The 15,902-nt window shown below is 32.4% G+C and overlaps 1 protein-coding gene across 7 annotated transcripts in view; it reads right to left on the minus strand.

Moving 5' to 3' along the window:
• PCDH15 (protocadherin related 15) overlaps nt 1-15,902 on the minus strand; it is a 914,927-nt gene that overhangs the window by 42,258 nt on the left and 856,767 nt on the right. For all 7 annotated transcript variants that reach the window (XM_031652624.1, XM_031652623.1, XM_031652622.1 and 4 more), the window contains one exon: nt 8,057-8,145. In XM_031652624.1, coding sequence (XP_031508484.1) covers nt 8,057-8,145 — 89 coding nt within the window. The remainder of the gene's footprint in view (nt 1-8,056; nt 8,146-15,902) is intronic.

The raw sequence follows: 15,902 nt of genomic DNA on the forward strand, positions 1-15,902 counted from the left end.
GACAAGTTGATGGGTGCAGCACACCAACATGGCACAAGTATACATATGTAACAAACCTGCACGTTGTGCACATGTACCCTAGAACTTAAAGTATAATAAAAATAAAATAAAATAAATAAAAATGGGCCAAAGATGTGAATAGACAATTCTCAAAAGAATATATACAAAAAGCCAATAGGCATATGAAAAAATGCTCAACATCACCAATCATCAAGGCAATGAAAATCAAAATCACAATGAAATATTATCTCATCCCAACAGGAATTGCTATTATCAAAAAAACAAACAAAAAAATCACAAATGCTGGTAAGGATATGGATAAGGAGGAAGATTTATACACTATTGGGGGGAATGTAAAGTAGTACAGCCATTATGGAAAACAGTATGGAGTCTCCTCAAAAAATTAAAAATAGAACTATAAAATGATTCAGTAATCCTACTGCTAGGTATACATCCAAAAGAAAGAAAATCAATATATTGAAGACATATCTGCATGCCTATATTTATCACAGAACTATTCACAGTAGCCAAGATATGGAATCAACCAAAATGTTTATCAACAGATGAGTGAATAAAGCAAATGTGGTACATATTATTTATCCATAAAAAAGAGCGAAGTCCTGTCATTTGCAGAAACATGGCTAAAATTGAAGGTTATTATGTAAAGTGAAATAAGCCAGGCACAGAAGAAAAAATATCACATATTCTGATTCATATGTGGGAGCTAAAAAATGGATCTCACGGAGGTAGAGAGTAGAATGGTGCTTACCAGAGGCTGAGAAGGGGAGGAAGATCGGGATAATGATAAGATGGTTAATGGATACAAAATTACAGAGAGAGAAAATAAATAATTTATAGTATTCAACAGTACGGCAGGTAATTTATAGTTAAAAAAATTATTGTATATTTCAAAATAGCTACATAAGAAGAATTGTGATGGTCTCAATACAAAGAAAAACGTTGGAGTTGATGGATATTCCAATTATCCTGATTTATCATTACACATTATATATATGAAACCAAATATCACATATATCCCCAAAATACGCACAACTAGGTTATATCAATAGTGTATGTAGACACACACACACACACACACACACACACACACACACACACACACACAAAGAATTAAAAGTGAATGCCAAAAATTGCCCTGGATCTGACTTCTTGGTAGCAATATACCTATTTAAAGTGTAAATAGTACAATCAAGTATGAAGCAAAACAGTATCTGATTATGTCAAACATTCTCAAAACAAACAGAAAACTGGCTTTGAATAGTCTTCTAAAAAGTGAAAAAAAATGTTTTAAATTTGAATGATAATTACAATTATTGAACAAAAATTACATTTTAATTTAAGGTTTTATTGTTCCACTTTACTTTGAATACTCTATAACATACTCCTGTTAATGTTTATTTAATCATGTCACCTTTAGAAAAAGTTTTAAAAACAGAAAACTTCTAAAGAAATATGTTAATATAGCTAATATATTTTATGTAACATATTTTAGTATAGTACCACATACTAATTAATGTCCAATACAAAGTTTATCTAAATAGCTTTCTTAGAATAAATGCTGAAAGGTTTATTTAACTGATTTTTTTTTCCTATGCAGATAGCATTATTTTAAAATCACAAACTAAGAGTGTCAATAAACAACTGATTCGCTTAACTTACTTATTCTCAAGCCAAGTTATTTTTGGTAGATGCCCTTAAATTTCAATTTACAGCATTACCTTATCCAGTTACCTGTATGTACATCTTCAATTAATTTCAACGAGAAATTGCATTGTGGAAAACTGTAGTGTAAGGTGTTTACTGATAGTTTTATAGCTGAGACAGGTATTTACTCATGGTCGATTTAGCTTTTAATTTATTTACTTTTTTACACTAAAATTATTGCAGCAGCCATCTTCTCAATTACCCATTTGTCTGTGTGGATGAGTTGAGTTAAAATTACCATGTGATGAGAATTTCAGGTTTTGCATGCTCAGCTTACTCTCAAGAAAAGATGGGTTGGGTTTTTAATTAGGTTTGCCTCCTAAGAGGCAATGTAACAGAGGAAACTCCGTCTGCTGGTGGCTGATAGATATAGATTAAAATTAAAACTCCACTATTGTGTCTTCGTGGAAATTACTTAACCTCTCAAAGTTTCAGGGAATTTATCTATACAGTGGGAAAAGTAATCAAACCTACCTCAAAGATCCTCTACGATAGGTTAAGGAGACTACATCCATTAAATGCACATAATCTAACCAATATGAAGCATGCTATAAATGTTAGCTATTTGTTGTGATGGTTACAAGAACTCTTCAGATTTTATGATTATAAACCCTACTTAGCCTTTTGTTCAGGTAAATGGCTTATATTTATCTAGCATCATAGAGAGTTCCACCCCAAGTCCTTATCAATATTTTTTCAAAAGCTTTGCTAAATGAATCAACAGGCATTGCAGATGGCTGGAGGGATAAAAATACAGGAATGCAGTTCCTGCTGTTCTGAATTTCTTTCCTCCATTAATACAGACCCACAGGGACTCTACCTAGACTCTATCTAAATGGTGCTCCAGGTGCCACGGAGCATTTTGTTCATTACATTACATGGTAACCTCTCTGTGGTATCCCACAAGATAAAAACATTTTCCCCTAATCTGGAATCAGATTTAGAAGGAGTCCTTTTGTACCAGAAGAGATATGGTTTTGTTAATTTTGTAATTGAGTCTGTTCTTTTTGTTTAGCTTGTTTGCCTCTTTCACTTTGGCCCTAACAAGGTGAAAGTCAAGTTTGTGATTACTCGATATGGACTATACAGGCCTTTGCAGCATTTCTGTAATTACTTACTCTTACTCTGATCCTTTCTTTAATTTCTTTGTTGTTTGTTTGCTTTATTTTTCTAAACTCATTTTTAATGTATTTTACCTTTTTTTCCTGTGTGAATCATTGTAAACTACTTGTATTTCTTTTGGAATAAAGTAGACAATTAAAACAAAATTAAATTTAGTCTTTAATATTTATTAGACATATATGAAAGCATCTAAAATATAACTTACGACTTTCTGATACACACGGAATTCTCTTGCATAAACATTCTGTGGAGTTTATGTCTCACATTAAAAAACAGCAGCACAGACTGTGGTAAATTGAATAAATTAAAGAAAGTGTAGAAAAGAATAATAAATAGGATTAAGAGAACAGAGGAATTGCCTCTTGCTGATTAAAGTGGTCTCTCAAGAAAGTGATATATCTACCTTGTACTATGGGTTGGGGTGAATTATAAAAATAATAAACTGTTCAATTTGGCAAAACTTCTAGGCTATAAAACATAAAAAAGAGGAGGAAGAGAGGAAAGAATTTTAAAAGAAATAAATGTCCACTACGTATTTTGGAGATCTCCATAAAGCAACTGTGATTCAAATGTTTTGATAAAACAATATATAATGATGTCCTTATTTTTACACAACTATTTTCTAGTTATCTTCTAGTTGGTACAAGCAAAAGATCTTAAAAATAAACTGAACTGAATGATATTTGAGGGGAGAAAAACAGATTATAATATAACTTAAGATTACCCACTCAGTCTTTCTTTGCTTTTCTTCCGAATTTCTAGATCTTAAAATGAAAACATAAATAAAGTTGGCCCGAATTTTTTTTTCTTAGTGTTTTATGAGTGAATTTCACTTTTGAATATGAATAACCCCTTCCCTTCAAATCTCGGGAAAAAATATACCTGTATCAATTATTTTTTCTCCATCATAAGTTAGATAAGAACATTTCAAACACTTCTAAAATTTTGAAGCGCAATTCAAAGATTCAGTCAATATATTGATGCCTTCATTACAATGGTTCATTTTGCATTAGTAATTTTATTTCTGTAATCTATATCTTTTGATCATGCTATTTTCTTAAACAAAATAGTTGCCCCCAAATTTTGTTGGTATTATTTTCACAGAGCAAATAAAGACAACATAAACATGTTTATATTTGATTTAAAACTAAACATAGTGTTTTTAATTGATCTTCCAATAAAATGTATTTTTAATCTGGGAAGATCCCATTTATCTCTTTTTGAAAATAACAACAATAGTGCAAAGATTTTAAACTTTTTTCAACTCAAAGCAAAATGAAAATGTCCTCAATGGATTATAGAAACTATTTTGTTCGTTTATTTGTTTGTTTCTTTTGGCTTTCCATTGTCTCCAAAAGGTTGAATACTAAAAAGTAAAAAAGATAAAAAGTAGAAAGAATATTGATTCGACAAAATGCACTGCCTAAATGTAGCAGCCATGCCTCATCCTTTATTTTTTTCAATCTTCTTTTTTTTCTATGTTGCTGAGAAGGCATGGGGAAAGGGCACAAATATGATTGACTTGTTTTTTTTTTTATGTTACATCTCTCAGATGGCAAATATTAATTAAGAAAGTTGATTTATTTTCTTTATATATAATTTTTTTTTCCCAAACAAAAGCTGGTATAATAGAGTATAAGCATTCAGAAATGTGTTAATGAGTGAATGAATGATGAGTATTATGACCACTAAAATAAGAAACACATCTATTGGAAGAAACATGTCAGCATACAGGACTCTTTATAGAATCAATATGCAATGGAATCTTAAGACTTGGTAAGTAATTTGCTTTCGGTAGACTTTGCTTATAGAAAAATATGTATAAATTTGAAAAAACCAACTCATACAAAATAAAAAATCTTACCTTAATATATGTGAAATATGTTATCTGAGATAAAACACTAATTATTGTGAATTTAAGCCATTTTGCAGATGATTAATCCTTAAAGTAAACAATTTACTCATATTGGACTAAGATAATGTTCCTTCTAATAATAACTAAGAATCCATGTAAAATAAAACATTTTAAGCCTCAAAAATAGAACAGAAGTGAAAGTCATGGAGCACCTTTGTTTATAATCATCTTTGTTCCATGTAATTAATTGAATACTAAAATTTTGGAAATAATTAAAAATCCTGCCATATTTAACTAAAAACATAATTTTAAATCTGTACTTTTTCTACATTTCAAATAGATAAGCATTAAAGATGCTACTCCAATGTGCACAACTATTATTATCAAACAGTAGGTTTTAATTGTGTAATTACATACTGGGGTATCTTCAGTTCTGTAGATAACTATGATTTCTTTAATCACAATTAACCTAGTGAGTTAAGGACAAGTCATTCTTCTTGTAAAAAGAGGTTATTTCTCTACTAAATAATGCCCCAACTGAATATTTCAAAAAGTAGTAAATAAATTTTCTTTCTGTCAAAACCATGAATTTCCAAGGCTTTGAATAAAGCTGAGTCACACTAAACCTTTTTTTCAAGAATAGTAAATTATACCTTGAATAATAAATGGTAGGATTTATTATTATATTTGTGGTTTGTATTTTATTTTTATGATTGCCTTCAGTTTATTTTATAACTGTTACATTCCTACTTGTATTTACCTGTCTTTATTGCAGTTATCACTATATAACTTCATATTACATATTAATTTATTAATATTGCTATTTTATATCCCCATTCTTATGCAATAGAATAGAAGTTCCATGGCAACAGGGACTTCACTTTATTCACTGATAAATTTCCAGTTACAATCTGTAACTATTTTTTAACTAATAAATCCCCAGCTTTAAGATACAAATGCAAAAACTCAAAGAGTTTGATATAGTGGCCCAAGACTTCCTAGCTAGTCTTTGGTGGTCTGGGAAATGAGCCTAGGTTCTCTGAAATAAAAAGGAGCTCAACCTTTCCCCTTAAAACCAAATTTTTATTACATTGATTTAAGAAAATGTGTTAGCAGTTATTATTTCATAGGTATGCTTCCCGAGAGGCCTTCCAACTCTCCTCCTAGAAATATATAAATATATACACACACACACACACACATATATATACACACACACACACACACTATATATACTATACAAATAAATTCTATATATGTGATATATATCCTGGCTACATTTCTAACATAGGTTTTGTAAGCTTAATTCTAGAAACTATAGATTGATTACACAGCACATTTCAGGTGTTACATAAATATTTCATAAAATTGAGGCTCTTCCACATAAAGTCAGTAACTACTTCAGTAAAGCTCTATCATAATTGAATTTTCATATTTTATTCAGAAGGTAAGAGATGGGTTTGAGCAACTCTGAGAAATAAGTTGTCAGTTCCGATTCATACAGAAATACCGTAACTCTGTGTTTCTAAACTCAAGTTTATACTTTTCAAAATGTCTCTTTTATAGATTCCTAAGGATTGAAATTTTGGAGCCACAAATTCCTCTTATTTGAGTTTCATGGTGAACTGGGAGTAGAAAGAAGTTATGAAATGCAAACATTTCATAGTTTCTTCTTTAGACAATTATTCGCCAATTATTTGTCCGCTGTAGTTAGGTGTCCCTACTGTTATTCTCACAGTTGTTTCTCCTATGCCTTAATTTTTTAAAAAAAGTAATTAAAAAAACCACAAGACTTACAAAGAGGTGAATTCTAAGATCAACTGAAAATACATCAGAGCATAGATATTCAAGGGTATCTAGTGGTGCAGATCCTCACTGGAATTTGTGGAATACAAAAATGAATATGTTTTATTACTTATGGGGACTGTTCAATTTTATAAGCTTAAAATCTAAAAAGTAGTAAAAAAAAAAAAATTTTAGTATAGCCATTTCAGCCAATTCAGTGAGGTGAGGAGTAATCATCATTATTATAGCAGCTAAGATTTACTACAATCATTCCATTTTCCAGGTACTGTGGTCTTAGCTATCAGAGTATACTCATCTTTGTAAAACCTGCTCCATTGTAAAATGGATATGTCAGGTCATTATTTTTCCTTTCATCAAGTGTCCTCATTTGTACTAATTATATACTTACCAAGGGAACTTTATCTTATTGCCTAAAATATTGGTCTACCAAAAAATAAAAATAAAAATGATGATCACATGATATTCTAGTTTTCCACTTCATCAGATAGGGATGTCTCGAGGGAAATACAGAAATGGCTTTGATGATAATATAACTTGTCACCTAAAAATGTCACAGGGAATTAATGTGTTTATTGGTCTTGTCACTAGAACAATAAATTCTTCTATTTAATTAACTATTTGGCACCCTGATGGCTACCTGAGTTATGTGTGTATTTTCATCACTCATCCCAGACACGGATGGGGGAGTGCTGGCTTCAGAGTGCTGACTCAGGTCTTAACGGTTCTTATCACTACCACTTCCATCTACTAATGTAGGTTTCAAAAAGGGATCAGAAATATTTCTGCTTAAGAAAACTCTAAATTTACATTTACATAGGTTTTTAAAAAATCTACAAAAAGAAATCAGACATGGAAGGGATAATTTCTTAAACAACTAGTGTTGAAAAAATGGAATATCCATATGTAAAAAAATAAGGTTGGGCCCTTATCTTACACTATATGCAAAAATTAACTCAAAATGGATTAAACATCTAAATATAAGACCTCCAAAACATAAAATGCCTAGAATAAAATATATGAAAGGAGTTTTGTAACACTGGATTTGACAATGATTTATTGAATATGGCGCCAATAGCACAGGCAACAAAAGCAAAAATAGACAGATGGACTACCTCTGATTTTAAAACTTTTTGCCCAATTAGTGACACAATCATCAGGGTGAAAAGGCACCCTATGGAATGGGAGAAAATATTTGCAAATCTTACATCTGATAAGGGATTAGTATCATAATATCTAAAAAACTCCAACAACTAAACAGCTAAAATAAATCAAGTAACCCAATTAAAAAAATTAAAATTAAAATAAATCAAGTAACCCAAAAGGAGGAAGGATGGGAGGGGCATGAGGGCTGACAAATTAGCTATTGGCTACAGTGCTCACTATTTGGGTGGTTGGCACACTAGAAGCCTAAACCTCACCATTATGCAATATATCCATGTAACACACCTGCACATGTATCCCCTGAATCTAAAATAAAATTTTAAAAATAAAAAAGTTAAAAATCATGGTCATATAAAAATAAATATATAAGGAAACAAAATCAATTACTCTGTTAGATCTTCTATCTTTTTTTCCACTAGAGTAGGAGGCACATTGGAAACAATGACTTGCATATCCAGCTGATTGACCACAGAGACCTGAAAGAAGAAAAAACAGAATTCATTTAATTTTCACTCACTGAAATTTCCATAATCAGAAAACCCCCATATTACCTCTTCCCTACTATGCATAGACACAGTGGTTTCTCATTTTCAAATTCAGGAACAATTTTTTTTTTTTTTTTTTTTAATTATACAATCTACACAAGGGGTTGGAGACTAACTGGGGCAGACTGAGCATGAGAAACTATTTGTTGTTTACCTAGAAATTAAAAATTCTGAGTTATTTCAATTGTTTTTGGTTTTGTGTTTGTTTTGTTGGGTATTTACCGAGACATGAAGGGTGGCATTTTTTAAAAAATTTGATTGTTAAGGAACACCCAAGATAATGAAAAATATGTTTTATATTTTACAAGTCTTGAGAGATCATTTATTCATTGTAACTAAGAATCTGAGATATGGCTGGTTAGAATAATTCATTCTATGAGGTAATCACATATAGTTTTCTTATCTATTTAACCAACTTTAAATTTGTGTAGGTAGAGATATATATTTAGAACTTTACCTATGGGTTAAATGAGCTAATTTAACGGCTATTGATAACTATGTCTCATTCATTTAAAATCTACTGAATTTCTTCTATGATCTTACATTTGAAAAATAGAAGAAAAATAAAAATATTTATTCTGTGCTTACAACATGACATTTATTCTTTTCCTCAATATTTTACAGGTTTAACTCATTGAAATATATAGAAAGAATCAGGTTGTTATTAAGATCATTTCAATTTTAAAATAAGAAACATAAATGGAAGATATATTTAATAACTTAATCCTAATTAAATGTAGTCTGTCTTACACCAGAGCTTGTGCTCTTTACTATTTTTCAATACTGATATAAAAATTCTAAAAGGCCATATATTATCATGCACATACATTTACACACTATTAAAATATAAATGCATTTGTACCAGAATCATAAATTGAACACTCTGGGTTAGGCATATTTAGCACCGCATCTCAATACAATCTACAGTAGGGAGTAATTTCACATTGCCATATAATTTTTTATGGGCTCCAGGTTCTTTACATATAGAGACCCCTATTAGGGGTCACAAACTCAGATGTCTTCAGGAACCAGGCAGGTAACTTAAATGAGAAAAGTAGCTAAAAGTATGAAATAATAGAAAGAAGTGGAAGTAACACAAATCTGAGAGCATATAACTCAGCTGAAGAGGTCAGCTACTACTCACCTCTAAGGAATATTGCAATAAGGGGAAAAAAAAATCCAGATTTCCTAGATCTTTCAGTTTTTCAGGACAAAAAGAAATCCAAAATATTATGTAAAATGTTTGCTACCAGTTAGAAATCTATCAAACCATTGTGTGAGCCTAATCAATCATGTCTGAAGACTCTGTTAAGACAGGAGTAGGTCTGATTATTACTTCTGAGCAAGCAGTTTATGCTGGCAGTTTTAACTTTGTGCCCCTAACCCGTTATAGGAGTCCGGCACCAAATGACTAAATTTCCCTTCAACATGTAAATGAGTCTTGATTGTCTTTTTACAAAACACATCTAACTTCACTAGCAAAAGGGATCATTACAGTTTTTGTATCATTTTGTCTTTTCTTATTGGTCTTGAGTAAAAAAGGATATAGAAGTTGCATAGAAATATTTTTTGTTTTATTGTTTTTGAGTTTTTAGCAGTAAAATTACATGATAAAAATTTTTAGAAGTATGTATATGAAACTTGTATAACTGTTCCCTCCTTCCCTCCTTTCCTTCTTTCTTCCTTCCTTCTCCTTCTTTTTTCCTTCTTTTAACATTGGACCAGAAAAGGTTAAAAGTTTTGATAAAAAGCAAACCACCTGGAACAGGTGGTCACTATACAGTGTTATCCCAATGAGAATTATAATCACTAGGCCTCATTCTCTGTTCCCTGAAGCCCCCATCATCTCCTCTAACCGCTGGACTCAGAAGTACTGGAGTCCTGGCCTCAGGACAGAGGAGCTTTTGTAGTGGGACTAGTGCTGAAGCACTTCCTAATTCCACCATCTGTTGGGAGAAGGCCCCTGGACCATGATGTGGGTCATGGATACAGTGAGTAGTAGGGAGCATTAGCAGGATAATGGAAAAGAGAGGAAAATGAGTAGGAGAAATAACTCCTTATTATTGAGTCTTTCAGTGGAAAATTGTTAGGACTGTCTGACCTGTCAAACTGTTCTCTTCTCACACATCTGTCTCCTGGTCTGGTAAGCATGTGCTTCAACCCACCTTTTCTGGCTGACAGACTGTTAGAAATCCCTACTATTAGTATTCCTCTAATTCTCCAATGTCTCTTATTTCCCTACATTCATCCTGCCCAGGCCTTCAAAAATAGACCCTTCAATAAACTGTCTTCAAATTGTCTGATTCTTGCAGTATAGACTTAATTTTTTTTAAAAAAATCTGTTTCCAATGTGCATGAATTTTCTGCAAGGTTCTTATGGATATAGATCCAAAAAACTATACAAGCTGGTGTCAGGCTGTATATACCAGAAATCTGTCACACTTTGCAAATATTATATAAGACGTGAACAAAAACAAAGGTGGGAAAAGAACTAAGTAGTAACTAGTGGAGGATAGATTCAGCAGCCACAGAGGAAGACCAAACATAAGCTTTTCTATCTTAGGGTAGAAACAGGATTTAATCAAGGAAATCTCCTGCTCCAAGGATGGGGATCTACATTATATATACCCAACAGGATTTCAGAATTGGCCTGGACAATTCTGTATGTCTACCATTATTGTCCTCTTCAAATAGGAATTTCTATTGGATATTCTGTATTTTTCCACCATCTATACTCAGTGAATTTATTTTCTGGATCACTAAAATACCAGGAGTTCCCTCTAGACCAAATAAAAAGAACAGCATGACAGCTAAGATTCAGGTGTTAACTTTGATAAGACTTTGTTCTATTTGTGTGGAAAATAATGAAATATTTGATAATCAGAAGTATAGACTGGTTAGCTGTTCACCCAGCTCTGTCTATCTTCCTATTGGGAACATACAATAGATTTCTCAGCCCTCTTTGTAGTTTAATGGAGCCATGTGATGGAGATCTGACCAATGTAAAGTTAGTGGAAGGGAAAGAATGAATGTTGTTAAATCTTAAGGAGAGTCAGTGTTTTCCCTTCATCAGAAAGATAAGTTACTTATTCAAAATATTTTAAGCCAGATGTGGCGCCTCACACCTGCAATCCCAGCTCTTTGGGTGGCTGAGGCAGGCCGATCAACTGAGGCCAAGAGTTTGATACCAGCCTGGCCAACATGGTAAAACCCTGTCTCTACTAAAAATACAAAAAATAGCCAGGCATGATTGTGCATGACTGTAATTCCAGCTACTCTGGAGGCTGAGGCATGAGAATCACTTGAACCCAGGAGGCGGAGGTTGCAGTAAGCCAAGATCATGCCACTGCACTCCAGCCTGGGTGACAGACTCTGTCTCAAAAAAAAAAAAAAAAGTAAGATTTTGAGCAAAATTCTGACTGAAAGAGCATGAGTTAACATTTAAGGTGTCTGGAATATATCAATTTTAAAGTTATACTTTATTATGATGTTAATATATTTTGAAAATATACTTTTGTATTTTCTTTTAAAGATACAAAAAGAAAAAATATTTAATTCTGATAAATTAACAAAGGTCGCACTGTCGCACTGTATTTAACTCCAAGAGTAGTTGTCTCACACTTACCTCTAACTAATTACTTTAAAATTTTTAAATCTCCTCAAAGTGCTAATGTCTGATTTATGTAGAACACACACATTTTGACTACACAAATGCAGAAAATAGGATATTACAATTTACATTTTGGTCTTCCACAGAAATTCTACAACTTTATTCTGGTTTGTTTTATCATCTATAACAAGGATATTTAGCTGTTTAAGATTAGTAGATTTTATTTATGCTACTTATCCAGTATACCTTCTGCAAAAATGCAAATTTTTCCAGAACTTTGCATGTCAGTTTATTACACCAAATATTTAGTAATTTGTTGTAAAATTATTTAATTCCGTAGGTTAACCACTAATGAAGGCTTTATAAATATGTTTCCATCATCATTGAGATTTATACTTGTAATGGATTAAAATTACTAGGTATTGTTAAAAAGAAGAGAAATAACATTTGTGAAGCACAAAATTTAAAAAAAAAATGGCTGGAAATTTACATGTTATTATGTCTATGTCCTTTCCATTTATTCTCATAAGTTTCTTATACATTTTAAATAGTGCTGTCCAATAGAAATATAATGTGAGCCACGAATACAAATCACATATGTAATTTTAAATTTTCTGGCACCCACATTAGAAAGATAGAAATAATAAGATTAATTCAATAACACATTTAACCCAGTATGTTTAATATATGTTTAGTAAAACATAATTTTAACATGTAAAGAACATTCTACATATTATTATTGAAGTCTTTGAAATCTGGTGTGTATTTTATACTTATAGCACATCTCCGTGTGACCTAGCCATGTTTCAAGTATTCAATAGCTACATTTGGCTGATAGCTAGCATATTGGACAACCCAACTTTAGAGATATTCATCACCTCCTGCTTGAACTGTCTTTCCTAACTGGTCTCTGTTGCAAACTCACTTTTTATGAAATAAAAGAGGTGTTTTAATAGTCCACTTAGATAATTATATATTTTCTTTTTAAAATACTATGCCAAAATTCAAGGTTAGTTTCCACATGAAATCTAAAACCATGTTCAGTTATACTAAAATCTATTTGTCTGTCTTGTACTTGTTTTTTTTGTTTTGTTTTGTGTTTTTTTTTTTTTTTTTGAGATGGAGTTTTGCTCTTGTTGCCCAGGCTAGAATGCAATGGCGTGATCTCAGTTCACAGAAACCTCTGCCTCCTGGGTTCAAGTGATTCTCCTGCCTCAGCCTCCCGAGTATCTGGGATTACAGGCGTCCATCACCACACCCGACTAATTTTTGTATTTTCAGTAGAGACGAGGTTTCATCATGTTGGCCAGGCTGGTCTTGAACTCCTAACTTCAGGTGATCCCCCTGCCTGAGCCTCCCAAGTTCCTGGGATTACAGGCTGAGCCAACACACCCAGCCATTGTACTTTGAATAGATCTTTTACACATGTATAACTTTTTAACATCTTGCATTGGCCACTTAGAAAATACAAGTTTACTGAACACTGCAGATTTTGCAAATATCAACACATTTCATTACACAATATCAATAAATAAATCACATTATTTAATAAAACCACTGACTCATCAAGAAAGTCTAAATACTCAGAAGCTAGTAAAGTTTACAGTGACAGGTACAATTTTTTTAATATTCTAATTTGTCCTTGAAAGCTTCAGTATTATCATTACTTGTTTACATTGAAATGACAGTCTCCCTTCATCCATTTTGTGTAAATGCCTACCAAATACTTAAGTGTGAATAACCATATTTTGTCTCTAAGTTGCTCTTTCATATGACAGTGTTAGTCCATTTAAAAAGCAGCTAGTTCAGCTTGCATAGTGCTTTTCCTTGAGGCAACCATCTTCCACATACAGCAGGTATACTTTTTGCCTACTTCTCATTTCATCAACAAATATTGAAAAGGTGTTTAGGACACTTTCATTGATAGGTTAGCCAGCTGCCTAGATAGATATACAGTATTTACTAAGGGAATGAATGTGAGGTTTAGAAGAGAAAGGAGTCAAGAAATTTTTTGCCTAAGGAACTCAAAGTGATTTGGTCATCAAATAAAATGAGGAAGACTATAGGTGGAAGAAATATGATGAAGAAGAGAAATCCATTAGAAAACACTAAATAAACACGTTTTTAAAAATATTCAAGTGGAATGGCTACATGTACAAATAAATATGCGAGTCTGGTGTTCAGGAATGACCTTTAGGGTAAAGATGTAAGTTTGAAAGCTTTCACTATGTAGATGATATTTTTAAGTTATGGGACTAAGTGAGCTTAACAAGTGAGTGAATGCAGATAGAAAAGAGAGGTAATGTCTGAGTCCTGAGAAACCTCAATACTAAAAGGTCAGAAGAAGAAAATGAACCAATAAAGGAGACTGAGAAGGAGTAAACAAGGGAGTATGGTGGGTGGGCTGAAACCTTAGTGAGGGTAATAGTCAAGCATTGCTGACGGTTCAAGTAAGATAAGGACTGACATTATCAGTACATTTCCTAACATGAAAGTCATTGGTGGCATCGACAAGAATAGTTTGGAAGAGTGATTGGAGAGAAAACACTCCTATGATTAGAGGGTTTAAGAGAGATTCAATAGTGAGAAATAAGTCAATTCTAACATAGAATTTTGCTAGAAAGAAGAATAGAGAAATGGATGACAGCTAGAAGGTGATATAGATCAAGAGATATTTTAGAATTTTTGGAAGATAAGAAAAAAGCATTGTTGTGAGAATAATCTGATATAAGGAGGCAATTTATATTAATAATGTAGAAAAGAAATGGGAGAGCTGCTGAGGCAATGTCCAAGAGCTGGTGAGTGGGAATTGAATCTACTGCATTAGTAGATGTACAGGTTTAGATAAAAACAGAGAGAATTCATCTAAAAGAGCTAGAAAGAAGGCAAAGAGCATTGGTCTAGATCCTGGAGGGTAGGTAGATTTAGTGGTAGGAGTCATAGAAGTGTCCTTCTAAATGCTTTAGTATTAGTTTTCTGTGAAATAGCATGCCAGTTAATCAGGCCATAGTGAGAATGAAGACAAGGTACTGGAGAATTAGGAGCAGAGAAGATTTTCTGTGACATCGAGGCAAAATATAGAGTGATTACTGAACAAAGCAAAAGCTCATTTGGAGGGTGTTAGTCATTAATTTAAATGGATACTGATGCAGGAGAATAGGGTCTGGAGGCAGGGAACGGAAGGCCAATTTGTGCTGACTTCCTAAAGCTGAATCAAAAGGGAAAACACCAAGGTCTGGGGCCAGGGAATCTAAGGCCAATTCATGATAGTTTTCTAATGGTGGATTAAACAGGAAACTCCTGGGTCTGGGGGCAGGGAACCTAAGCCAATTAATGCCAACTTCCTAAAGCTAAACCAAAAGAGAGAAAGAAAAAAAAGATCTCTCCACACCCCGCCTGAGTAACAAAGGATCAAAGCCTACTCTCCCTAAAACCCTCCCCCTTTCTCAGGCCATTCCTCATTCATTTTTCCTCTCACACTCTTCCAGGCTGAGTACACATTTGTAATTTATTCAGACCTGTCATCATCTCTCTTCCTTCTTGGTTTGGGCACTCATACTCTCTAGATAAACCTCTTATTTCTCTCATCTCCTTTCTCTTGACTGGTAGGATTACAAAGCTTATCATAAATATCATTTGGCTGGGATGGTGTACTAGATGTTATTAGTTTGCATCAGAATATGATATCTATATACAACAAATTATGGTTTCTTTGAATTAAATTTCTTTCTTTGTAAATATATTTTGAATGATATTAAAAGGCATATTCTTAAATTTCCACACAATAGGTATGGAATTCAAACATTAAAAATAAACTTTATATCTCATATGTACACTAATATGTACAAAATATATACATATATATAATTAGATTGATATATATTTAAAGATTATATATTAAAAGTATATATTTTGCAAAGATTATATATATTTTGTTTGTGTTGATTTTTATAGTATTTTAATTACACTTAGTGTAGTGACTTTATTGTTTAGTTTTTATTTTATTTTTTATTTTTTGAGACAGAGTCTTCCTCTGTCGCCCAGGCTGGAGTGCAGTGGCTTGATCTCGGCTTACGGC

This window comes from Papio anubis, chromosome 11 (genome assembly GCF_008728515.1).
Source record: "Papio anubis isolate 15944 chromosome 11, Panubis1.0, whole genome shotgun sequence".
NCBI lineage: Eukaryota > Metazoa > Chordata > Mammalia > Primates > Cercopithecidae > Papio > Papio anubis.